Here is a 26,992-nt window from a genome sequence, read left to right on the forward strand (position 1 = left end):
ACTAGGGCTCTGTTTCCCTGCAGGCTGGGTTAGGCCAGGCCCCAGCGAATGAGGAACGCCCAGTGGGCAACAGGTTTGGTTTTCCATTGTACTGGGCTCAGATGCTGCATCCTGTACCGTGTGCTCCCACAGGGCGACACGCTTCTCCCTGGGGTGCTGCATCCCACAGGCTCACACCCAGGAGCAGGGTGCAGGCTGGGGGCTTTCAGGTACTGAGGGAAACATTTTGCAGTTCCTGACCTTAGAGGAAGCAGGCTGGGGCCAGAATGCTCTGACTGGCCAGGACAATGTCAGTCTGTGACTGACCAGAGCTTCCAGCAGGGCGGCTCCGTGGCAGGACTGGGGCATGTTGACCGAGCGCTACACAAAGCACCAGCATGTTGATGCCCCAGGAGGAGGGGAGAGCCAATCCCGGAAGAGGGCTTTAAATGGCGTTCAGAGGAAGGCAGCATCGTCTAGTGGCTAAGGCAAAGGTTAGGAGTCAGGGGACCACGTGTCTAATGCAGGTAGTGCCACAAACGTCCTGCGTAGCCTTAGTTGCTTTGGCCAGTGGAAGAACACAGGAGCGTGCAGCCTGGTTCCGCACAAAGCAGCCTCCACTCACCTGTCTCCAATCCAGCCGGGATTGCAGTGCGAGCACTTGCCGTTGATGTGGTTGCAGGTGTGGCCGTCTTTGCACAGGGGGCAGGTTTTCTCGCAGCCGTCTCCGTAGAAGCCGGATGAGCAGGCCTGATCGCACTTGGTGCCGTTCCAGCCAGCTTCACACGCCAGGCAGCGGCCGTCCGCGATGGTGCAGGGCTGCAGCCCTTTGCACTGCCCACACCTACAGAGGCCAACAGGGAGCACAACCCAGAACGTGAGCAATCATTTGAAATCCCCCCCACCCCCGTGCTAGTCTCGTATGCCTGGGGCTCACCCCTCCCTCCCACCCCGTCATGGGCAGGACCAAGCCATGACTGCACAAGGCAGGTGAAACAGGGACCCTCCTCAACTTGCAAGAACACTGGGTGGGCAGGACCTGGTGCAGCATAGGGGCCTGAACCTGCCCAAAGCCCTGCACACTTACCGCCTTCTGCAGCCTTGTCCGTAGAAGCCCGCTGGGCAGGGCTCTCGGCAGTACTTGCCCCGATATCCCGGCTCACAGGTGCAGGTACCGTCCACCTGGTTACATTTCCCCTTGTAGCACTGACAGTAGCGGTCGCAGCGCGGGCCAAACATTCGCTCCCGGCACTGGCAGCGCCCGGTGAACTGCTCACACGGCGAGTTGTTGCAGACGCACTGGTTGTTGCAGCCCCGACCCCACCAGCCGGGCTGGCAGAGGCACGTCCCCGTCTGCTGGTCGCACTGGGAGTTGAGGCTGCAGTAGCAAGAGCTGGAGCACTGGGGACCCCACCAGTTGGGCTCACAGGTGCACTTGCCTGTCTTCTGGTCACATTTGCCGTGCTTGCAGAGACAGGCGTTCTCACACTTGGGCCCCCAGCGATTGGGGTTGCACGTGCACTGGCCCGTGACGTCCTCGCACTGGCCATTGGGGTGGCAGCTGCACATTTCCTTGCAGTCTGGACCCCAGAACTGGCGGGGACATTCTGCAAAACAAGCAACACACCAGGACTTACTGAGCAGTCACCGAGCCCAAGAGGAGGGTGCAGGGGTCCCTGGGTCGGTCACCAGGCCCCTCTTGCCATCATCCTGTCAGCTTACATACCAGCTGCAGCTCCTTAGAGGACTGCACCTCCAAACCCAAGTTTAAAGGCGCCCCACCCAGCACACTCATCTGCTGACTGTAGGTCTGCATAGCCCTGGTTCGGCCCCAAGAGCAGTGCAGGGCCCTTGCACGACAATCAGCAACAGCAGCCGAGCACCATTCGCACGCTCGCTTCCCCCGCACATCGTGCACGGGCTCTGTGTCTGCACATTGCTCTGCCCCGGCAGGGGAAGCGACCCAGCAGGTCCCGCGAGAGTCTATAGCGCCCGCTGGCTGTGCTGCTGCTCCTGCTGCCACCGAACATGCGATTCCGAGATGAGGCGGCCAGGGAGACAAGAACGCAGTAGCCATGCCAGCATCTCTAGCCGTCTCAGTCTGGAAACAATGTCAGCTTCCAACCAAAGAGACAGCCGAGCAATTTCCAGCAGAACCCCCTAAAGCACCCTGTAACACGCAGGCCTGGGCAGGTCCCAGGGAAAGGGGCTGGGAGCCAGCCCTGATGCAGCTTCCAGAGGCAACAATTCCAAGAGCTGCCTGGCTGAGCTCAGGACAGGCAAAGCCTGGCCTCTCCCTCCCCTCCCCTCCTGGCTTTCCCACTGCAAAGTGCCTCTTCTCCTTGGTAGAAGTTTGTTCCTATTTAGGTGAACATGTCTGCTCTGTTGCATGACTTCTGTCCTTATCCTTAGCTGCTTCGCCCTGCACACGTAGCTTCGTAACAAAAGCAACCTCTGGGCAATGAATCAAACACATCTTCCCCTGTGACTGACATGGAGTCTGATCCCCAGCTGCTCAGAGGTGGGGAGGAGGCCTCCTGCCTAGACGGGGAGGCAGCAGAATCTGGGTAGGCTCAGGGAGAGAGATCTGGTGCGTTCGCCATTCCTTAGCTACAGGAGCCGGCCAGTGCTTAATTTGTAATTAAAGAGGTGCTGGGACTCAAGCAATTTTTTTACTTTCATAACTGATGTGGCAAGCCCAGCGGTGCCGGGGCTCTGAACTGCCAGGCCCAGCGGTGCCGGGGCTACGAACTGCCAGGCCCAGCGGTGCCGGGGCTCTGAACTGCCAGGCCCAGCGGTGCCGGGGCTCTGAACTGCCAGGCCCAGCGGTGCCGGGGCTACGAACTGCCAAGCACTGGAGCTGTCACCAGGAGTGAGTCAGCAGAGGCTGGTTATGAGACACGTGGACTTTTCCGCTGGTTCAGGGTTCCGATTCACACAATTCCTCCTCTCCCGCAGGAAGCAATAAATAAACCCTGCAGTGACTGGCCCCTCCAGGCTCTTTATAAATGCTGGGCTCTGGGACTGGGACCCTCCCACACACCTTGTGAGGTTCCAGCCCAAGCCTGAATATCTACACAGCAATTTTACAGCCCCACAGCCTGACCCTCACAAGCCCAAGTCAACTGACCCGGGCCAGCCCCAGATGTTTAACTGCGGGACCCTTAACGGGAGCAGACTTTAGCCCATGCAGTCCGAACACGGTTGACAATGCTACTAATGATGCCTAAGCCAGAACAGACTCCAGCTGCCTCTTCTCTGGCCAGGGCTGGGCTGGGCTGGCTCCACAGGGATAAACGGAGTAAGGAGGAATCAAAGCCTGTTTACGTCAGTGGCATGAGCAGACTGACTGCAAATCCAGCAGAAGCTGATCTGCGGAGTAAGACGGGACCATTAGTCACTCTCCTGGCCACACTAAATGAACAAAAAGGTTTCGGCCCCAACCATTCCCCTCACTGCAGGCTGTGAGACTCTGCACTCTGCTAAGCCCTGGCAGCAGGTAAATGAAATGAGGATCCCAAGAGGCTGTGGGGGGCCAACGGGGTCAGCTAACGCCTCCTTCTTGTGCTCTATCCGGGGTACGGACAAGGAAAGAGAGAAGCTTGTCATTATTCAGCAGCCAGCAGAATGTCTCAGTTTGCTTTCCCAGAAATCCCCCTTGTGGCTTGAAACTTTCCATTCCTGGTGCCAGCCTGAAGGAGACGGGGGGCAGGGAATTTGGGGGAAAGCCTGCACCACTTCTGCCTGCGAGGAATACGTTGCTGCTGCTCCGTCGTCCGCTTAGAGAGCGCTGTCAGTTTCAAAGAGCGTTTGGGTGACTTGCATTCTGTACCCAGTGCCTCGCTGGGCGGCTGGGGGAGGTGAGCCTGCTGTGCGAAGTGTCAGATTGGTTTGGGGAAAAATCCAGCTCTGAAGCTTTGCAAAACACTGCGGTGAGCCTGCACCCTGGGAAGCGGCCCCGCTGGAGCGGGGACAAGGATTTCGAAAGGGGAAAGCTTTGTCCAACTGCTACTTCTAGCCCTGCCTCCCCTTACGCCCACAGCTCCTGGGATGGGTTTGTAGGGGTGATCACTCCTGGGCACTTGGACCCAGACTGACTCCCTGGAGGCTCCAGCCTTGTGCTTGTAAGTCAGTGAAGCATGTATACGTAAGCAGCTGGAGCAGCGTGCTGTCACCCACACACCAGCGTGGCAGACCCAGCATGGGCTCCCAGAGTGCACTGAGGCCACCCTGCTCCATGCTTCTCTTTAGAAGATGCAATCCAGCTAGAACATGTCAGCTTCCAGGCCAGGTGCAAACAGCACAATTTGCAGCAGAGACCCCCTAACAGCAGCCTGTATTGCCCCAGGCAAAGGGGTCAGCGGGCATCTATCCCAAGTGCAGTTTCTAAAGGAAAGCGCACAACATGCAAAGGGGCCGGTACCACATCAAACACTTAGAGGGCGCGTTCAGCGGGCTGAGTTAACCCTGCGCTCCCTGGCTGCTTTGATCATCAATAGTGCAGGAGCAGAGCTTTGGCACTCGCTGACTTTACTGCGTATGCACCAACGCGAGCTCGGCGGGGCTGTGTCACTCAGCTACGGGACGGTGCCAGGACCGAGGTAAGAGCTGCTGAGGCCAGCTCCAACAGACGCCCGATACTCACTGGTGTCACAGTTGGCCCCGAAGTATCCATGGCGGCAGCGGCACTCGCTGGGTCTCACGCACAGCTCGTTCTCCTTGCAGGTGAAATTCCCCTCGCACACGGCTGCCAAGAGAAAGGGAGAGACAGGGAACAGTGACGGGGCAGGGAAAGGCAAAGCCGGGGCTTGGCACTCTCCGCTAGAGAAGGGAAGGGAGGAAGTCCTCCGGCAGTCTGGGAGAGTCGGCACTAGGCAGCACCACCGCTCTCCTCCCCGGCTCCCCTTAGGAAGCCAGTGGCACCAGGGCAAGTCCCCAGGTGGAGGTGGGATCCTGGATGGAGCCAGGAAGCAGCGGCAGAACAGCAACTGGTGCCTCAGTGCTCCGCAGACTGCTGCCTTCTGGCCACCTGATAAGGTGCTTTGGGTGGAAGATCAAGGACACCAGGGTGGGAGAAGGCAAGAGTCCAGTCTGGGATGGTCAGGGTGACCAGATGTCCCAATTTTATAGGGACATTCCCGATATTTGGGGCTTTTTCTTATATAGGCATTTATGACCCCTCCACACACCCTGTCCTGATTGTTCATACTTGCTGTCTGGTCACCCGCGGTGTGGTGCTGGTCTAAGAGAAGGGGGCTTCTCCCCCTTAGCCTCTTCTTGCCCTGGAGTCGGGCAACGGCAGTCTCACAGGAGTGCCACACTAAACCCCACAGCGAGGGCTCGGCTGGCAAAAGCAGGTGCCATGACACTCTGGGGTCTAGCAGGGGCTCTGCCTGGGGAGTGGAGGGGGAGAGGCCTAGCTGACAGGGAGGCCCTGCCCTGCCTCTGGGCGAGCGACAGGCCACGGGTGCTGCAAGAGGGAAGGATGGAAGTCACCTGCAAAACTCTGGATGGAACATGGCAGCTACAGGTAGAAAGGGCCAATCCTGTTACAAACCTAAATGAACACAGTCGGCAAAAGAGGCAGCAGCCGGCCACCTTCAGGGGATGAGGGGATGCCAGCCCCCAGGCCTAGGGAATGCCAGGCAGCCTCTGGCAGACACAGCTAAGGCAGCGCCTGGCAGCACGGAGCCAGCTGACTCGGCCAGGTTCTCGCGCCCCCCGGAGCACCGCAGGGCGAGGAGGGGAAGGGTGCCTGCCTCCTTTGTCACAGGCGCTGACCGCCAGGAGGCATCACGTCTCTTGGAGTTTAGGTTGCCCCGGCAACAGCACACCACATGGATTCGGCTGGGGCATGGTACAGGGGGCAGAGCGTGGGTCAGACACCTCTCCTCAGCCACCTGGGTCCAGCAAAGCCAGCAAGGGTCAGCAAAAGGCTCTCCATGTCCTCTGCTGGAGACAGCTCCCTGCCTGCACAGGCTCTGACCCTTCTGCTCTGGGAGGAAGCTCCTCCTCCGTCCTGGCAGCCAGCAGCAGCGCGTGGCGGGGCGCCCAACAAGGAGGCAGTGGCGCTGCCCGGTGCTAGGCCGAGGCCGAGGAGAGGTATCCTGTCCAGTGCTCGATGCTGTGCCTGGCTGGAGCCCCGCCTGCCCCGACCAGCATCCCTGCAGCGTTCCGCCCACAGGGGTAGAACCTCCCTGGCCCGGGAGCAGCTGACCCACACTCAGAAAGGGGCGGCATGAGTCCATGGTGCTCTCTGGTCCGGGTGTGCCTTCGCTAGGCACCTCCGCCCTTCCTCCCGCATGGGGACCGGGCTGCATCGATCCCTGCGGTGGTCACCTCCCTGTCGCACACTGCGCATTGGGCTGAGCGTGGGCGAAATGCAAGAGCTGCAGCCTGAACACAGGGCAGCAGCCCCTCAGCGGGTCAGGATGCCGTGAGCACTTCTCCCTTGGGCTCAGTTCCTTCCACTGGTTCCCAGTCCGCAGCCTGTGAAGCCAGGTTCCAGCTACCTCAGCAACCACATCGGCACCCATGACCAACAGCTATGCACAACACAGCTCACAAGCCCCAGCCGAAGCCCACGAGAGCTGTAGGTGAAGCGTTGTCAGTCACCAGCAGAGCCTCCTCACCCAGGGAAGGGAGAGGAGCAGGGGACTCCATACAGTCCATCTTACCTGGGAAGCTCCCAGATGCTATGGTGATGACATTGAAAACCCTCAAAGAGACAGCTAGATTAGATAAACCAGACTAGTGGTGAGAACAGGCCTAGGGCTGAGGAAACCTGGATTGCCTTCCTGATTGACTCCGACCGCTGTGAGACCTTGAAAGAGGCTTCCAGATGGAGACACTAAGAAGTTAATCATGAAGCATTTTGAGAGTGTCAGATAAAAGTCACTAAACAAAGTATCATAATTAGCATTAAATGCAAACCTTGAGGTATTGGTTTGTTATATTGTTACCTCCGTATATGCAGGAGATGCAAAGGGGCTCTCTTAATTTTCCTGCAGGAACCGTAACCTCTGAATTCCCTGGAGTCATGTGATACATGCTCAGCCTGAATGTTGCATTCGAGTGAGGCTGTGCACAGAACACACATAGGCAGGAAGCCTTTCCTCCAGCACTAACAACGTAGCAGCTGAGCAGCGCAGAGCAATACCACACAACAGGAAGTCAGGGATACTGGGGCCAGCTGGAACTGCGGGAAGTTTTACAGGAATCCAAAAATAGCCTCCCAAAGTTTCACAGCCACGCTCTGGGAATGCAGATTCCAAGAACTCTCAATCCCCACACACTCACTCTTGCAGAGCTGAACTCGACAAAGCCCTCTAGACTGAGACGCTGAAAGCCGAGCGTCAGCCCCCAGGGGAGCTTTGAACCACTGACAATAGCCGATTGATTGTAACAGTACCTTCCGATGACCCTACCCTGGAGCAGCCCTGGCCAGAGCTCTCCTGGCAGAAATGAAGAGCACGCCATGGAATACCCTCTATTATCCTGCCATATCTAGGACGTGCCTTAGGTTACGGCCTTGCTTTCCACAGGGGACTTCAGTGAGTGTCCACAACAGAGCCCCAAATTCTCATCACTTGCTTCTTCCACTCACTGCAGACACGCTCCAGCCGAACGTCAGGCCCTGGAGCTGTAGCAACATTCACTGAAGCGCTACATGTTCCACACATGGGGCCTCCCTTTTCTTTCCAGCCCCGTATCTCGGTACCCCCTCCTTCACTTCTCTTCCTTTTCCCCCCTCAGAGATGGGGCCTCTCAGGGAGCGACATCATCTCTCCACGGGGGCTGGGCAGCACACTCTGAAACCCATCAATCTGCTCCCACGACTATCCAAACACAGGCCGATAGAGAGTCGTGGGAGGCATCTGAGGGGCAGAAAGGGCTGCTCCCAAGGGCTGTACAGAGCGTAAGTGGCCAGCCCAGAAGCTGAGTTTCATTCTCCTGCCAAGGCCCAAATGAGGAACCTGGTGTGTGACAAGGGCCCGAAATGAGGAACACTTCAAAATGATTCATGCAGGACAAACTGCCGTGGGCTTCTTCCCCTGAGTGCACCTGGCTCGGCTTTACGATGGATGTAAACAGCTGTCAGCAGTCACAGCGAGGAGACTCCAAAACTGGGTGGACGGGCAGGGACTAGTGCTCGGACCCACCTCTCGCAGGGGAAGCCAGACATCTGCACTTTGCTGTCTCCTGGAGGCAGCTGGCACCGTGCTGGGAAGGGACGCCAGCTGTGACTAGCTGTCTGAGGGGAGCCCAGCTCCAATCCATCGGCTGCAATGCCACTTTAACAAGTGAACCGGAGTTTTGGGATATGCCCACTGCCCTGGGTGCTCTCGGTGTCCTGCAGACATCCACTGTTTCGCTGCTGGTCCCTGCCTCGCCCCCAGGGCTAGCTCTGATCAAGGAAGGAAAGGTGGGACCCTCCCAAAGGAACCCCCTGGACACAGAGCTCTGAGGGAGCCACACTCAGATACAAGGGGGCTGGGAACGCCCTTCAGGGATGGGAGGACAGGTGGCTCTGAGGACGGAGGAAGAAGCAGTGTCTAAAGAAGGGATACTGGTGCTTACCTATCAAACACTCGTCTCCTTGTTGCCTCCATCCTGGGCAGCACACAGACCCAGAGAAGCTGCACAAAGGAAAACACAAAGGTCCGGTTACAATTCTCATGTGCCTCGGTCCCTCTGCCAAAGGCTTCCACTTCCTCTGGAGAGAGCTCGCTCTCCTGCGTGATGGACCACAGCTCTGAGACAGCCACCCCACCCCAAGGGCTTGAAGTGAGTCAGGAAGGCCCAGGCCTCCACTATACCCAGCAGGCAGGCCTGTTGGAGAAGAAGGCAAATATCTGCAGCCAGCGGCTGCAAGTCCTGGCCGACACAGGGGCTGGGGCACTCACTCATGGTCTGCTCTGCTCCCCCCACCCCTTGGAGAATACTTTGGGGAAATCTCCTTCTCCTCGAGGGTTGCCCAATGCAGGGTGCTGACGGCTACAATGCAAACCAAACAAAAGAATTCAGCTGCAGGGAGTCTCAGAGCCTGAGTCAACTGACGTGGGCTCACCTTTGGGGGCTAAAAAGAGCAGTGTGGACACATTCCTGCTTGAGCTGGGGCCCAGGCTCCGAGACTCTCCCCAGGTTTCAGACTCCAGGCTCCAGCCCAAGCAGGAACGGCCGCACTGCTAATTTTAGCCCCACAGCACAAGCCCCGCAAACCCGCATCATAGAACCACAGGGTTAGAAGGGACCACAAGGGTCATCTAGTCTAACCTCCTAGCAAGATGCAGGATTTGTTGGGTCTAAACCATACAAGACAGATGGCGCCAGCCTCCTTTCGAAACCTCCAGCAAAGGAGCTTCCACACCCTCCCTCGGGTCAGTTGGCCTGGGCTCTGTGACTTGCTCCACAGAGTTTTTCTTTGCAGTGTAGATGTATTATATGAGGCTGGTCGGAGGATAAGCAAGGGACGATGCTTTCAATATGCCACCCCCGCTCACAGCCATATCTCAGTCTCATCTGCCCCCCCTGGTGCAGAGGAACAAACCACCACGTGTCTGCATGAGACGGGGCCTGCTGGCGTGTGAGTAAAGGGCCAATCCAGACACGCCTGAAGTGATGCTAGGTTGGGGGAAGAAGCAGGAGCAGCTGGAGAGGATACCAGCAACAGAGGGGCCACAGTCTTCGCAGGAAAACTTTGTCATCCACATTTCCCATTTGAAAATGGAGTTACCATGATGGTTTCATTTCTTCAAAAATCTCCATTTTGAAAAATATTCAATGGAAACTTCAGAAGAAACAAAGACTCCTGTGGCACCTTATAGACTAACAGAGCATGAGCTTTCAAGGGTGAATACCCACTTCGTTGGATGCATGCACGAAAGCTCATGCTCCAATACGTCTGTTAGTCTATAAGGTGCCACAGGACTCTTTGCTGCTTTTACCGATCCAGACTAACACGGCTCCCCCTCTGATACTTCAGAAGAAACGCCACCTGATGCCTGGCCCAATGAAACGGGGCGGGGAGGGGGGGGAGCTTTCCATTTTTCTGCATGGCCTGTTTTGATTGGCTAACTCGGTCACATGCTTTCTAAACAAAAACATCTCGTTTTCAGCATCCCCCTTTTGAAAACGAAATACATTTTTTCTACAAAAAGTTGCACACTAATGAAAAATTGGAGCTTGGTGGAACACACGGAGCCCAAACGTCTTCACCTCACCCAGATCCATAGAATCCTTCGACTTCTTGACCAGCTCCAGTCAGCCAGCAGGGAGGGGAGAGGGTCTGTTACACAGGTCTGAAGCTAGAGCCATGGCAGAGGCCAGCTGCAGTGGAGAGAGCACTCTGGGTATGTCTACACTACAGTAACACACCCGCAGCTGACTTGGGCTCACGGGGCTTGGGCTGCGGAGCTATAACTTTGCAGTGTAGAGGTTGGGGCTTGGGCTGGAGCCCAGGCTCTGAGACCCTCCCCACCTTGCAGGGTCTGGGATCCAGCCTGAACCCAACTGTGTTCACTGCAATTTGATAGCCCCACCGGCCAGGCCCTGCAAGCCCAAGTCAGCTGACCTGTGCCAGCCGTGGGTGTTTTACTGCCATGTAGACACACCCTCTGAGTCCATACCTAAAGAGAGGGGTCAGTCATTTTCTGTTAGACCATCAGACACTGACCCAGGCCTTAATTACCAAGATGAGACTGGACTAAACTCAACTCCTGCTGTGGCCCAAACATCACTTGCAGCTTCCACTTGCTGTTACAGAAACTGCCCCAGGAACGTTGAACTCTCACTGCTTCAAGCCTACGTACAAGTGGGAACTGCAAGCAGCTACAAGGGAGCAGCTGAGCCAGCCAGCCATTCTGCCTGGCCCCTTGTCTCCCAGAACTTCCCTACTCCAGTCTGCCGTTTCCTCCCTCTCCAAACTTGGCATCTAGAAGCTGAACAAGCAGCTTCTGCAATGATCCTAGCTCAGCTTCCTGGAGTCAGGCCATTTCAAAGCAGCCCAGCTGCTCTTCTAAGCGCTAGACTGGAGCAGCCGGAGGTTCCCCTTCTGAGACTCACAGGGCAGTTGCTCATCTGTTGCTCTCTCGGGCAAAGTTCTGTTCTGTGGACCATGTGCGAGACATCTCCTGTCACACACATTTGGCAGCCTTGTCATAGCTCTCATACCCTGTGCGTGTTTGTGTGTGAAAGAGAGACAGTTGGAGATTGTCAGTGACGGAGACTCCACCACGACCCTTGGTGAATTTTTCCAGTGGCTGATTACTCTCTCTGTTAAAAATGTACACTTTCTTTCCAGGCTGAATTTGTTTCGCTTTAGCTTCCTGATATTGGCTCGTATTATACCTTGCTCTGCTAGGTAGAAGAACCCATTATTAAATATTTCTTCCGCATGTAGGTACCTATAGACGGTGATCAAGTCACCCCTTAACCTTCTCTTTGTTAAACTAAACAGATTGAGCTCCTTGAGCCTGTCACCATAAGGCAGGTTTTCTAATCCTTTAATCATTCCCGTGACTCTTCTCTAAACCCTCTCCAATTTTTTCAACCTCCTTCTTAAACTGTGGACACCAGAACTGAACACAGGATTCCAGCAGTGGTTGCATCAGTGCCAAATACAGTGGCAAAATAACCTCTTCACTCATACTGGAGATTTCCTTGTTTACGCATCCCAGTATTACATTAGCCCTTTTGGTCACAGCGTCACACTGGGAGCTCGTGTTCAGCTGATTATCTGCCACGAGCCCCAAATCTGTTTCAGAGTCACTGCCTCGCAGGATAGAGTCCCCCATCCTGTAAGTACAGCCTACAATCTTAGTTCCTAGATGTATACAGTTACATGTAGGCATATTGCTTGCTTGCACCTAGCTTAGGAAGTGACCCAGACCACTCTGTATCAGTGACCTGTCCTCTTCATTTTTTTACCCCAATTGTTGTGTCATTTGCAAACTTCATCAGTAATTATGTCGTCTTCTTCTAGGTCATTAATAAAAAATGTTAAATAGCATAGGGCCAAGAACCGATTGCTGCGGGACCCCACTAGAAACAGACCCATCCGATGATGATTCCCCATTTACAGTTACATTTTGAGACCTGTCAATTAGCCTGATTTTAATCAATTTAATGTGTGCTATGCTCATTTTATATCCTTCTAGTTTTTTTAATCAAAATGTCATGTGGTACCAAGTCAAATGTCTTACAGAAGTCTAAGTATATTAAGTCAACACTATTACCTTTATCAGCCAAACTTGTAATCTCGTTGAAAAGAGATACCAAGATAGTGACAAGATATATTTTCTATAAACCCATGTTGATTGGTATTAATTATATTACCCTCCTTGAAATCTTTATTAATTGAGTCGTGCAACAGCCCCTCCATTATCTTATCAACATCAGACCAACAGGCCTATAATACCTGGGTCATCCTGTGACCTTTTTAAACAATGGCACAACTGAGCTTTCTTCCAGTCTTCTGGAACTTCTCTGGTGCTTCCAGACTTAGTGAAAATCAACGTTAACGGCTGAGTGAGCTCCTCAGCCAGCTGTTTTAAAACTCTTGGATGCAAGTTAACTGGACCTACTGATCTGAAACGTTTAATTTTAGTAGTTGCTGTTTAACATATTCCTGAGACATTTGTGGAACAGAGTGTTATCTTATGATAGGATTACATCATCTGTTTTTTCCCCAAATACAGAACAGAAATATTTAATGGACACTTCTGCTTTTAATTGATGATTCTGCCATTTCCATCTAGTAATGGACCAATATCATTTCAGGATTCTTTTTGTTCCTAATATACTTTAAAAATTCCTTCTTATTGTCCTTAACTCTGTCGGCCATAATTTCTCTGTGTGTCCATTTGCCTCCCTTATCAATTTTCTACAATTCTAGCTTCTGATCTAAAGTCACAAAAAACTTCTGATCTTTATTCATTATTCTCAACTTTTCCATTCTTCCATTTGTTTACACACATACACACACACACACACTTGCCTCACACGTCCCCTCCTAGTCAGGCCATTTTTTAACTAATATGGCCTTCTTCCTCGATTGTGGCTCTTGGGCATCTAGTAAAGTGATCTTAAACAATTCCCAAATATGATTCATGTTTTTCTGATTAAATTCTTCCTCTCAGCTGATCTGGCTTATAATTGTTTTCAGCTTTGTGAAATTGGCCCTTTTAAAGCACCAAGTATATACATCATTGATAAGGACTTTATTCTGTTTGCACATTAAAAATGTGCTCAAGTCATTATCACTTATATCTAAGCTACCATTAATTTTTAGTTGTGATCAGTTCCTCGTTATCCATCAAGACAAGGTCTAATATAGAGTTCCCTCATGTTGGATGCAACACTTTTTTCATGCACAGCTGCATGCAGCTGAGGGGAAGGTCAGACCTTAAGTGTCAGAGAGAAGCTCCCAAATACAGAACAGAAATATGTTGCTGTGATGATTTACAGCCAACTGAGAAGTGTCTGTCTCCCCTCTTCCCCCTAGTTTGGAGGTGGGATGAAGCATAGTCTCTAATGGCACCAGGAGCCTCTCTAGAGCTGGTCTGAAATTTTTTCTCACAGGAAATACTTTTAAATGCATTTTTTTCTAAGTTCTCCATGAATAATTTTTCATTTTTTTCAACAGAAACACAAATCAAAATATGTTCAGTTTCCAAAACCCCCAAATGTTACCAGAAATTGAACATTTTTACCAAAACAAACAAACAAAATCTGTTTCCGGGTTTTTTTTTTCAGTTAAAACATTTTGAGATGAAAATGTCAAATCAGTTCTAAGTCTGTCTCTTTCAAATACAGCAACTAAACCACCAGACCCTCCGCCCTCCTCACACACACAGCACACCAGTGCAGGGCCTGGAGTGAGCTCCAGGAAACACTGCATCCCTCATGGCCAGCAGAGGAATTTCTCCAGCTCACACCAAAATGTCAGAACCTGGACAGCTTGTTTTAATTCAGCTCAAAGGCCCCTTCTGGGCTGGATCTGTAGCAATTTACACTCATACAAGGCACAGGCAGTGAAGAATAAGCCAGCCCCAGCCTAACATCAGTTCTCTATAGCTCATCATTAACGTTGCATGGACTTTACTTATCAGATTCGACTCCCTGGTGCCAGCATCTCCACAGCAGCAGCAGGAATCTGATGCGACCTGTGTCAGCTTCACTCCTGCTCCAATTGTCGAAGCACCATGTGCAGCAGAATCCGAGGCACGTACTCAAGCCTCCATTGCTGCTGGAGGAGTTAATTGTGGGATGGGCAGGACAGTGGCAGAGGTAGACACGCAGGAACATGGACATTGCCAGACAGGGTCAGACAGTGTCCCATCTAGCCCAGTGGCCTGTCTCTGACAGACGCCAGTACCAGCTGCTTTAGAGGAAAGGGCAATAAACCCCTAGTAGGCAATACTGGCCTTAGGGGAACTTGATGGATGTTTGCACTACCAATATTAATGTTAATCTGCTTTTGATTCCTGCTCAGCTCTTGGCCTTAGCAGTATCTTGTGGCGGTGAGTTCCAATGGTCAATAATGCACGGTGTAAGAGAGTATTTAGTTGTCAGTGTTCAATTTGTTGCCTTTCAATTTCATTGGACATCCCTTTGTCTGGATTTGCTATCTCAAGGTCTTTCATTATCTCATTTACCCCTAACATGTGCCCTCTTATTCATCTCCTTTCTAACTAAGCAGTCACAATCACTTCTGTCACTCCCTTAGGGTTCTACCCTGCCACCCATCACTGTAGAATCTAAAAATAAACAGCAACAGTGAAGAATCGAGTGGACTTCATGGGGTTTCTGGCTCTTCCTCCTTTTCAGGATCAAACAGTCTCTGCTTGCAGCAGGGTAGTTGCTTTTCACTCTCCTTTCATACAGAAGTCTCTCCCAGCCTCTGATCATGTTGATCATCCATTTCTGGACACGTGCTGCGTCGGTGTAGTGCTTCTAGTGCAGTCTAGCCCTCCGGCACCTCTCTCCTCCCATTCATTGTACAGGAGCTCAGGCTTTGTGAATCGTAGTGTGCTCCTGTGATGTGATTTTCTAGGTACCTAAAAGTTAGGCACTGTCATGCTGCACCTAAGTTCCTGGGTCACTCAAGGCCCTAAGTAACTCCATCATTTTTGCAAATCTATTACCCTAATAGATTAGTGAGGCAGGATTTTCCTTTGCAGAAACTGTTCAGATTAATCCTTGTTGTATCATGGTCATGCAGATGTTTTGTAATTCTACTTTTAGTTATTGTTTGAGCCTGTTTTCCTGGTCCTGAAGTAAGGCTAACTGGTGTGGACAAATTTGACCTCCACTACTATAGGGGAGCAGCTGTAGCCATAACCAGGAGGTTACTCCCTGCAGTGAGGAGAATGCAGGAGTCTCATGGGAGTGTGTGCAGAAGAGAAGGTGAAAAGTTTTCTATAACTTGGATTGCCAAACCAGGTTGTGTAGGGGCTCAATCATACAGGTCACCCCACTTGGCTAGTGCAAGACTGCTCCCTATTGGACACACTAGCATTGTGATCAGTCCACTTTTCAATATTCCAAATGACAGGATCCCCATCACGACCCAGGCAGGCGCTGCCCCAGTCTGAGAAGTGGATTATCCTGATAGTCAGACTAAATTTACTCTTCCATCCCACTTCTCCTCATTATGCCCCCTTCTATTTGGAAAACAATACCCCCCCGATGGTGTTTAACTTGCTGCACACAGTCACTCCAGCTGTCTCCCTCCCATGGAGGATTTGAGGTTTAGGATTAATTTCCACCACCCTCCCCGCTCCCAATTATTAGCTGCATTTCCCCAAACTTCATCTCGTTTTGTTATAATGAAAATTGGACTCTAATGCTAGTACAAAACTAGAGCTTGCTCCTACCACAGTCGAATCACCCACTTCAAAGACAATGCTCCAGAAAACCCCAGTGATGGGAGAAGTTCTAATCCTGAGGAGCAGACGAAGGAACATTTTACATTTATGCAGTGCCTGCTACCTCAATAACGTAAAGCAATATATGAACTATATACTTTAGCCAGGGATCACTCACCCACCACTGAAATGCAGCCACCTCTGGGGGGGAACGTGGCCTTGCACATAGTGCACTGCAACGCTACACAAGAGAGGAGGCAGGGAATTCAGAAGGCTGTGGAAAACTGTCTAGTTAAAACGGCAGAGGGAATTTAGGGATGCAGAATGTGACTACTCCAGTCCAGGTGGAATTTGGATAGGCCAGGTTAATACCCCGACTCTGAGGAAAAGGCACAGGGGGGTTTACAAACAACATTATTCTCCTTTTCAGAAAAAAGAAAACAACAAGGCATCATAGGATCCAAGATCTCAATAAGCAACTTCCAGACATAGGGAAGGAACACTGGGTTCACAGAGCATATGTTCATGCAGCCACTGCCGTGGTACAGCCGATAGAGACGCTATGGCACTCTAACAAGCAGACGTGGACAGGACCTCTGCAAAACACCAAAGAGTAACAAGTGACAGGAATGTAGAGGCCTGGGGCAGGTCTACACTACAGCCCTAAGTTGACCTATGTTAGGTCCTTCTGGTCAGAAGATGCCATGCTGTCATCCTGTACGATGCATAGGCCTGGTCTACACTACACAGTTAGGTCGACATAAACTGCCTCACGTCGACCAAATTATGTCAGCCTCCTTCTGTCAGCAGGGCACGTCCTCACCAGGAGAGCTTCCACCGACTGAAGGGGGCGGGGGGAGGGCAGAGGGACTCTCAGCTCCCCACCGGGAGCCCAGCTGCCCTTCTGGGCTCCCAGCTTCTTGACTGCCAGCCGGGGGAGGGGAGTACCTGGGCTTCTCAGCTCCCAGAACAGGGAGTCTTTGGATGGCATCCAGCATGGAGCTGAAAGACAGCCAACAGCCCACGTGAGGACTAGACCCACCTAAGCGCTGCGCCCCTTGCAGAGGTGGAGTTATGACGACGGTGTAGCAGGGCACTGATATCGGCGGGACAAGGCTGTAGCGCGCACACTGGCATAATTCGGTCGACGCGAGGCAGCTTACGTCAACCTAACTGTGTAGTGTAGACCAGGCCTCTGCACTGTACAGGACGACAGCATGGCATCTTCTGACCAGGTGAGGCCCTGCTTTATCATGCCATGGGCATAGCCTCAGAGTCACAAAGTTAAAGGCCAGAAGGGCCCACCACATCTTCCAGTCTGATCTCCTGTATAGCATGGGCCACCAGCCCCACCCAGCACCCGCTCACTAACCCAACAACTGAAATGAGACCAAAGTATCTCAGCCCACAGGAGAGCAGACTGGTGTGTGCCACAGGCACAGAACGGGGGGACTGAGGTGCACCAGTGCTGAGGTCCCTACAATGGCAGGGAAATGATTGAGAGAATCCTGGCAAATGACACCCTTCACCCCAAGGCCAATCAGACCTGGGGGGAAATTCCTGACCAACCCATAGATGCAGATCACTTAGACCCCGAGCAAGGACCAGCCAGCCAAGCACCTGAGAGAGAATGCTTGGTACCACCTCAGAGCCCTGGTCCTTCCCATCCTATGTCCCTTCTCCAGCCATGGCCATCCCTGATGCTTCAGAGGAAATAGATTTTAAAAACCCCACAGAATACATGGAGGGGGGGCAGAATCCCTTCCTGACCTCTGCTAGTCGCTGGCTGAAACCCTGAAGCATGAGCTTGAGGAACGTAAGGCATATACTGGAAGCAAGCCCCAGGGCTGCTGAGCCCTGACCCCCACCATTATAAGCAACTCATCATACGATCTCACTCATAAATTTGTCCAGCTCTCTCTTAAAACCAAGTAAGTTGTTTGCCCCCAACAACTCCTATTGGGGCTGTTCCAGATCCTCACCCCTCTGATGGTGAGAAACCTTCTTCTAATTTCCAGCCTGAATTTGTCCCTGGCCGGTTTATCCCCATTTGTTCTTGTGCCAACACTGTCCTCTAGCTTCAATAGCTCTTCTCTCTCCCTGGTGTTTATCCCCCTGACGTATTTATAGAGAGAGCAATCAGCCCCCCTCTGAGCCTTCTTTTGGTGAGATTAAACAAGCCAGGCTCTTCCCATCTCCTCTCAAAAGACAGCTCCTCCATTCCCCTGACCAGCCCTGTAGCTCTTCTCTGCATCTGTTTCAGTTAGAAAAGACGGCTACTAACCTTTGTACAACTGCTGTTCTCCGAGATGTGTTGCACATGTCCATTCCATGTCAGGTGTGCACGCGCCGCAAGCATGGACGCCGGAAATTTTTCCCTTGGTGGTACCCATCAGGTCAGGTCTAGTGCCCTCTGGTACTGCGTGCTCATGTGCCAGTATAAGGGGTCTGGCTGACCCCACATCCTCTCAGTTCCCTCTTGCCAGCCAACTCCGACTGAGGGGTAGGACTGTGGGTCTTGGAATGGACATGCGCAGCACATCTTGAAGAACAACAATTATGGAAAGGTTAGTAACCATTTTTTCTTCTTGAAGTGCTTGCTCATGTCCATTCCACATTAGGTGACTCCCAAGCAGCGTCATAGGAGCTGGAATCAGAGTTCATGGACATGCTGATTGCAACACGGCTCGACCAAACTCGGTGTCATCTCTAGCTTGCTGGGTGATGGCGTAGTGGGAAGAAAACATATGTACCGACGACCAAGTCGCCGCTCTGCAGATGTCCTGGATTGAGATCTGGACCAGGAATGCTGCTGAGGAAGCCTGTGCTCTCATAGAATGGGACGTCAGTATAGTCAGTGGCTGGACACATGCCTGCTTGTAGCATATGCGGATGCACGATGTGATCCAGGATGAATCCTCTTGAGCTGAAATAGGCTTCTCATCCTGTCTGCTTCCACCACAAAGAGCTGCGTGGATCTGCGGAACGGTCTTGTCCTCTCAATATAGAAAGCCAGGGCACATCTAACATCAGGTGTGTGGAGACATTGCTCCTCTCTCCTCGCTTGCAGTTTTGGGAAGAAAATCGGCTGGAAAATAGCCTGGTTATTGTGAAGCTGTGAAACCACCTTGGGAGGAATGTGGGATGAGGGCGGAGCTGTACCTTGCCCTTAAAGAAGATTGTGTACAGGGGTTGTGATGTAAGGGCCCGGATCGCTGAGACCCGCCTGGCTGAAGCAATAGCCACCAGAAAGTACACCTTCCAAGAAAGGTAAGACAAGGGGCATGTTGCCAGTGGCTCAAATTGGGGCCTGTGAGTTTTGACAAGACCAGGTTTAGGTCCCATGGGGGAATGGGCTCCCGAGTCTGAGGGTATAGTCTTTCTAGGCCCTTGATAAAACGAATGGACATCTAATGCCAAAAAATGATCAGCCATCCATGGAGCATGGCCAGGTGTATTTTAACTGATGAGACTGCCAGCCCTGGCTATTTCAGATGGAACAAATACTCCAGAACGGTCTGCAGTGACAGCTGGACGGGTGAGAGACCTTGCTGGGAAGACCAAAAGGAAAAATGCTTCAGCTTGATTATTAGCAAGTAAATATGCCCAATGATCTGTGATGGGATGTTAGATGGGGTAGGATCTGAGTTACTACAGAGAATTCTTTCCTGGGTGCTGGCTGGTGAGTCTTGCCCACATGCTCAGGGTTTAGCTGATCGCCATATTTGGGGTCGGGAAGGAATTTTCCTCCGGGGCAGATTGGCAGAGGCCCTGGAGGTTTTTTGCCTTCCACTGCAGCGTGGGGCACGGGTCACTTGCTGAAGGATTCTCTGCACCTTGAGGTCTTTAAACCATGATTTGAGGACTTCACTAACTCAGACATAGGTTAGGGGTTTGTTACAGGAGTGGGTGGTTGAGATTCTGTGGCCTGTGTTGTGCAGGAGGTCAGACTAGATGATCACTGAGGCCAAGCAAACTTGAAGGGGTCTGAGACGTACTGCACTAATATGTGCACGCAGCCATGTGACCTAGCAATCTGAGGCAAAACCAGGCCATCGTGACCGGGTGGGCCTTGACCTGCTCTGTTGATGATGCCATTGTCTGGAAGCGGGTTTTTGGGAGGAAGGCCCTGGCCTGGGTGGAATCGAGCACCACTCCAATAAACTCTATCCTCTGCACAGGGGCCAAGGCAGAGTTCTGTTCGTTTATAAGCAAGCCCAGTGCTTGAAAGGTTGGCTGTATGAGCTGGATTATTAGCCTCCACCTGGGCCTCGGACCAGCCTTTGACCAGCCAGTCATCAAGGTCTGGGTAGACTTGGACCCCACATCTTCTCAGGAAGGCCACCACTACCTCCAGGCATTTTGTAAAAACTTGTGGGGCTGCCGATAGGCCGAACGGGAGAACCGCAAATTGGTAGCGAGTCTGGTCTACAGCAAACCTGAGAAACTTTCTGCGGCTTGGAAAAGTGAGATGTGGAAATAAGCGTCGCTTTAATTGAGGGCAGCAAAGCAGTCCCCTGGATGCAGGGCGGGAAAGATGGAGGCCAGGGAGACTATATGGAACTTCAGCTGTTGAGGCATCGTAGGTCTAAAATAGGTCAGAGAGCACCCTTGGCCTTTGGAATTAGGAAATAGCAGTAGTAAAACCCCTTCCCTCTTAAGTCCTGGGGAACCTTCTCCATGGCTTCCACTCAGAGGAGGGCTGGCACCTCCTGGGCTAGCAGCTGTTCATGAGACGAGTCCCTGAAGAGGGACGGGGAGAGAATACACTGGAGTGTATAACCCCTTTCCACAGTGCTCAGCACCCAGTGGTCTGTGGTGATATGAGACCATGCCGAGCTGAAGTGGGACAGGCGGTCCGAAAACAGCAGAGAGACAGGATCCAGTGACACGGCAACAGGTATAATGCCCTTGGGCGTCCCCTCAGTATCTGGGCGGGCTGGGTAGGGACACTGAGGCAGACGGGGTCAGTTGCCTGCGTCTAAAATCCCTGCTCCATTTCTTTTGCAGGTCCTGATGGAGTGGTAGAGCCAAGAAATGGGTGGAGTGCGGGGCCTGAAGTGCTTCCTCAAAGGCGCCAGAGCGTAGAGACCCAGGGACTTGAGGCTGGCTCTGGAGTCCTTCAGGCCATGGAGCTTTGCATCCGTTTGCGCTGAGAAGAGCGAAGCACCTTCAAACAGGAGATCATGAAGGGATGGCTGGACCCCCGTCAGCAAGCCTGAGCACTGAAGCCAAGAGCAACTGTGCGTGGCCACGGCAGAGGCCCTGGGTCTAGCCGCCGAGTCCGCTGCATCCAGGGTGGCTTGCAAGAAAGCCCTGCCTACAGACTTCCTCTCCTCCACCAGAGCGGAGAAGTCCTGCCTGGACTCTTGGGGAAGCGACTCCTTGAATTCTGACAAAGCCCCAGACCGTGAAATCGTACCTTCCCGGCAACGCCGGCTGGTTGGAGATACAGCACCGTAAAGCCCATGTAGAATAAAACTTTCTACCAAAGAGGCCCGTTTCTTGGAGTCCTTCGCCTTGGGAGGGGGGTCGCTCCTTGCAGCCCTGGTCTGGAGGGGATACAAGTACTCGTACCCCCGGGCGGGAACAAACTACTTCTTTTTGGCCCTCTCTGAGTGGGAGGCAGGGAGGATGGGGTTTGCCACAGAGCATTAACAGCTCCCATGATGGCCTCATTGAGAGGTAGAGCCACCTTAGAGGGGGCCTCCGCGGTCCATATATCGACCAAGCTGTGGGAGGACTCTGACTACCTCCACTTCCAGCTCGAGGTTTGAGACCATGGGACATATTTTCCCTTCTGCCCACCGGCACCGCCAGCAACGGCTCCTGTGCTGCTAGCAACAGCGGTACCGGAAGCACCAGCACCTCTCTGGCTGCACTAAACGCCTCCTGGGTGCCCAGTACCACGATTACACTGGTGCTGCACTGTCCATCCGGCGCTGATGATGGGTCCCGGACTCAACGGAGCCTATGTACAGGACGGAATTAATGGTACTGCCCACGGAGCAGGGCAGAGGAGTGGCCAGACTCCACTGCACTCCCCATGCCTGGCCTTCTGGGAACACCACCTCTTGGCCAGCTGCTTCTTCTGTTTCTTTCTCGGCACCAGTGAAGGGGAACAGCGCTGAGAGTCTCTCACCGTGGGAGGAGCACTCCACACCGACGTGGAGGGACTCGGTGTTGAGTCCAACCGACTCGGCTCCAAAGAGGGTCAGAGCACCACCTCCATCAGGAGGAACTTCAACCTGGTCTCCATTATACACTTCTTTATACACTGCTTGAACGGACAGCAGATCTGACAGTGATCCCCGATATGAGTCTCACCCAAGCACTTTAGGCAACTGGAGAGTGGGTCACCCACAGGCCTGGCCTTGACGCAGAAGGCTCAAGGCTTGAAGCCCGAAGACTGAGGCATGCCTCATGAGGTACTGGGGACAGATGAAACTTTGCTAACGCAGCAAGAAGCACCAACTAACTATGTATAACAAACTAACAATAGTCCAAGCGAGAAATAAACAACTGGGATAGAACGAAAACAGAGAAAATGGAGTAAAACAGAGACCACCGAGTACAGTCAAAACAAGAACAGTTCCAGCGACAGTCATGGGTGATAAGAAGGAACTGAGAGGATGTGGAGTGAGCCAGACCCCGTATACCGGCGCATGAGCGTGTGGCACCAGAGGGCGCTAGAGCCAACCTGACGGGTACCACCAAGAGAAAAATTTCCGGGACTGTGCTCGCGGTGCACACACCTAATGTGGAATGGAACACGGATGACCAGAAGTGTACGCAGTGCTCCAGGTGTGGTCTTACCAGCGCCTCATATGATGGCATTAATTCTTCAATATCTCTGCTTGAAATGCCTTGTCTGATACAACCTAGGTCGCATTTGCTTTTTTCATAGCTGCATCCCATTGGTAGCTCAGAGTCATCCTGTGATCGACCCACACCCCCAGGTCTCTCTCCTCCTCTGTCACTTCCAAATGATGAGCCCCCAGCTGGTAGCAGATATTTGTATTAGACCCTAAGTGGATGATCTTGCACTTTGTACTATTGAATTTCATTCCATTTCTGTCACTCCAGACTTCAAGATCATCCAGATATTCCTGGAGAACCTGCCCATCCTCCTCTGTATTGACAGTGCCTAACTTTGTATCCTTAGCAAATTTCATTGTCACAATCCTACTTTTTGTACCAATATCATTACTGACAACACTGAATAAAATGGGTACCCAGACCAATCCTGGAGGAACTCCACTAGTAACCACCACAGTGCATAGGGGTGGGAAGCTCCCATGAAATGTATGCCTCCTTCTCTGGGGTTCCTAAGTGCGGCTGACATTAGGATGAGTAGATTTTAAAAATGTACAGATCAGGTCCCTCTCAGGTAGACTAGGTGCGGGGGCAGCAGCAGAGTGGGGGATGGCTGGGTATGGGAGCAGGGCACTGGTACTGGGTATGCAGGGCAGAGGGTTAGTGGGCGATCAGGGCAGAACATTGGGGGCAGGGGGAGGCTGGAAGGTTGAATTGGAAGAAGAGGAGCCACCTTCTTCCCTCTACCCTGTCCCAGCTGTGGGAATTTGGCAGATGGGTATGTTAGAAGCTGAGTTGTTTAGGCTTTAAGGACGCTGGCCTTGGGCTGGTTCTTATCTGCCAGTAGGCAGTAAACAGGATAATAAATCAGAAAGTTGTACAGGATGATAATTACCCTATGAAGTTGTAGCTGTGCCTGTGTGTATTTTATTAACCAATTAGCAATTGCTTGATTGCCTGCCTTAATTGTATATAAGAGCATGCTGGAGAGAAATAAATGACTTTTGCTACCAATCACATTGATTGTTGGGCTCGGTCCATGCCCGCCTGAGAGGCACTGCGACGCAACACCCAGCCCACACACCCCGTCCCCATCAACTCTCCTATCTTTCAGACCGGATACTGGGATTCATTACAGAGGTGGGTGGGGGAGAACGACTATTTACTAGTGTCCGTTTCCCAGGGTGCTGCCCCCCTCCCCATGCTCCCACCCAACCTGCCTACTGTATTGATTATTTCTATTAGATTCTAGAAACTCCAGCTGAGATTGTGGCCCCTGGCCCCAGGCACTTCACAGGCTCTGCAATAAACAGGTCTTGCCCAGAAGAGCTTCCACTGGTTATCCCCACTGCAGAGACCAGGAAATGAGACAGCTCCCCATCCACCCTGCCTGCCAGGCAGAACCAGAATAAGGCGCTAAGGTGGGGAAGGGTCAAGTTCAAGGCATCCTGTGGAATGTCGTTTACTTTGGTAGCAAGGGCACCAGGTGAGACGTGACCTCCCTACAGAGAGTGGGGAGGTGCCAGGCAGGGCTCCCTCAGTTCTGGCCTGCCCCGGAGCAGGGATTTTGTTTCCACTTCCCAAGCACTGGTTCTTTAAAACAATATGGCTATTGCTGCACCTGGAAGCAGGCTCCAGGCAAGTCCCTCCTTTTAAGTGCGTCTGGAAAACACCAGGGGTGGGGGGGAGCCAGCCTGGACGTGGTCTCTCCGCTGGCTTTTGTTGCATTTTTGGAATGAAGGTGGCTGAAGGGAGGCGTGGGTGGGGCGGGGAAGGGGGGATACTCGGTATTTCTTTCAGAAAATTAGAGGGTTCCCTCCCTAAATAGCAAATGTGAAATCCTCTAGTCCCCCTGCAGCAAGAAGGCCAACTCCTAAGCGAGCACGTGGCTGGGGTCTGAAGCCTGTTCTGGTTCATAAACTGTCTCACTAGAAAACGCAGCCTGTAACTTGAGGCGAGGGCACTAGAGCTGGGGAGGTTTGCTCAATGAGCCCATTATCCCAGCCCCTCGAGAGCCCATGAAAGGTGCGTGTTGTTCCTGGAGTAGCTTGTGGACTCACTTGACCTCACAGGCCACGATACAAAAGGTGAATCTGTGCACTGTCCCCAGGCAGCAGCCCACTCCCAGCACAGGCCAGGGGCTAGCAAAGAGAGGGGCTTTTCCTTCCCGCAAAGAGCAGGTCTCGGCTCCTGCCCCACAAACCAACCTGCTGCTTGAATGTCGGGTTTGTTGGCAGTTCCTCTGACCCCCTTCCCTCCTCCCACTCCAGCCGCACGCTGAAAATGAGCTCTTGCTTCAAATCCAGCGCTGCGGAGCCGTGGGGCTTGTGAAAACAATCTGCAGCGTCAGGGATACAATCAAATGGGAGGAAGTGGTGGCCTCTAAGCAGCTGTTTGGAGAGCGAGGCAGGGACTCTAGCAACTCCCTGGAGTTCCTGGGCCTTGCTGGAGGAGTCAGACGCTCTGGCAAGACGTTGGAGGGGAAACAGCGCCAACCCTCGGCATGCCAGTCCCCCGTGGGCTCCACCACAGCTCATCTAGTGACTGGGAGAGCCAGGCCATTTCGATCCAAAATTAAAGTCTCCTTGATTCTCTACTGCTCCAGCCCATGGGCGATCTAACCCCGAACGCCCCTCATCCAGCCCCTGCCCAAGAGTGGGCCAGTGACCCCAGAGAGGAGACTGTCTCCTCCGCGCCAGGAGTCGCCAATCGCCACGTACTGTGCACTCACGGTCAGCAGAGGGCAGGGCCGGGCGGGCTCCTCACCAGCTCTGGTGCCCTTTTTTACCCCCGCACAATTGCTCTCCTTCCCCCAGACACGGGCCCTAGCGCCTCATGAGATACCCCAGCCCCTGCCTAGCCCCCCACCCCAGACCCGTGTCAGGCCCCACCGCCCTGCAGTACCACACAAAAGGGACTTTGTCCTGCAAAAGAAAAAACCAACAAACCAGATGCTTCCATTGGAAAGGGGGGGGGGTACAGAAATTCCACAGAATTGGAAAGTCTCTTGTCTAGGAGGGTTTGTTTGCAAGAGTATAAATCTAAAGCAGATGGAGCCTCCTTTCCACTGGGTTTTAGGTTACGCCTGGGCTGCGTTTCTCCCTCGGAACCGCGCGGTTGTACGGACTCTCCCCAGAACTGCCAGCCCCGGGGCGCTCCGCGGGCTGGGGCGAGCGGCACACGGTTGCTGGCGGGGTTCGGGCTTGGCCGGGGGCAGCGGGCGCTGCAGCATCCCGAGAACCGTAGCCCAGGATGGGGTTAATCCTCCCGAAAGCGGCGCTCGCTGGAAGGGGCGGGGGGGAGCCAAAGGCATGCGGGGCTCTGAGCTGGCAAACTCCACGCAGGGATGCCGAGAAACGTGCGACTAAAGTTACAGGCTCGGCCAGCCCGAGCGTGGCAGCGGGGACGACCCAGGTGGTGCCGAGGGCAGCTGTGCACAGATGTGGGAGCTCCCCGAGCCTGCCCTGCCCGGTGCCTGCGGGTCGGAGCCAGGCCGGCCGGGGACCGTTAGCTAGAGCCTGCCCCGTCTCCGCAGCCACAGGCGGGACCCAGCCACCCAAAGCCTCCTCCGGAGGGGCCGCTGATCCCCAGCGGCCAGTAACCCCCCACCCCCCGGAACGGGCACCCCAGCAGCCCCAATCCGGGGGGCCAGGACAGGGCCAGCGGGACCCTCGCCCCCAGCTGCCCCTCGGGGGGGGGGAATCTCAGGGCCAGCGGGACCCTCGCCCCGAGCAGCCCCTGGGGGGGGGGAATCTCAGGGCCAGCGGGACCCTCGCCCCGAGCAGCCCCTGGGGGGGGGAATCTCAGGGCCAGCGGGACCCTCGCCCCCAGCTGCCCCTCGGGGGGGATCTCAGGGCCAGCGGGACCCTCCCCCCCAGCTGCCCCTCGGGGGGGGTCTCAGGGCCAGCGGGACCCTCGCCCCCAGCTGCCCCTCAGGGGGGGGTCTCAGGGCCAGCGGGACCCTCGCCCCCAGCTGCCCCTCGGGGGGGGGGTCTCAGGGCCAGCGAGACCCTCGCCCCCAGCTGCCCCTCTCGGGGGGGACGCAGGGCAGGGCACCGCTCCGGCAGGCAGAGGCGGCTCTCTCCGGGTTCCCGCGGCTGCTCCTACCCGGTGGCTCCGCACACGTTCCTCCCGCCGGGACGCAGCTCCTGGGCAGCTCCCCAGCTCAGCAGCAGCAGCAGCAGCGCTCCAGCCCGCCCGGGCCGGGGCCGAGGCCGCCCCCGGAGCCGGGCGGCCGGGCCCCTGGGCGCCTCCATCGGCGTCTCCTCCGCTGGGGTCCCGTGCGGGGCGGCGCGCTCCGCTCTCCGGCCCGAGCGCGGCCGCCCTGG

The 26,992-nt window shown here is 53.8% G+C and overlaps 1 protein-coding gene across 2 annotated transcripts in view; it reads right to left on the reverse strand.

Moving 5' to 3' along the window:
• The window catches only part of SCARF2 (scavenger receptor class F member 2), a 98,034-nt gene extending 71,042 nt beyond the window's left edge, over positions 1-26,992 (reverse strand). The window contains exons 1-5 of one of the 2 annotated variants that reach the window (XM_044990318.1): positions 26,772-26,992; positions 8,560-8,618; positions 4,625-4,726; positions 1,067-1,586; positions 605-823 (exon numbers count right to left, since the gene is read on the reverse strand). In XM_044990318.1, the coding sequence (XP_044846253.1) occupies positions 605-823; positions 1,067-1,586; positions 4,625-4,726; positions 8,560-8,618; positions 26,772-26,920 (1,049 nt within the window). In that variant the 5' untranslated portion in view covers positions 26,921-26,992. The remainder of the gene's footprint in view (positions 1-604; positions 824-1,066; positions 1,587-4,624; positions 4,727-8,559; positions 8,619-26,771) is intronic. The other variant, XM_044990317.1, reaches the window with a different exon arrangement.

This window comes from Mauremys mutica, chromosome 16, assembly GCF_020497125.1.
Source record: "Mauremys mutica isolate MM-2020 ecotype Southern chromosome 16, ASM2049712v1, whole genome shotgun sequence".
In the NCBI taxonomy this organism is placed as follows: Eukaryota; Metazoa; Chordata; order Testudines; family Geoemydidae; genus Mauremys; species Mauremys mutica.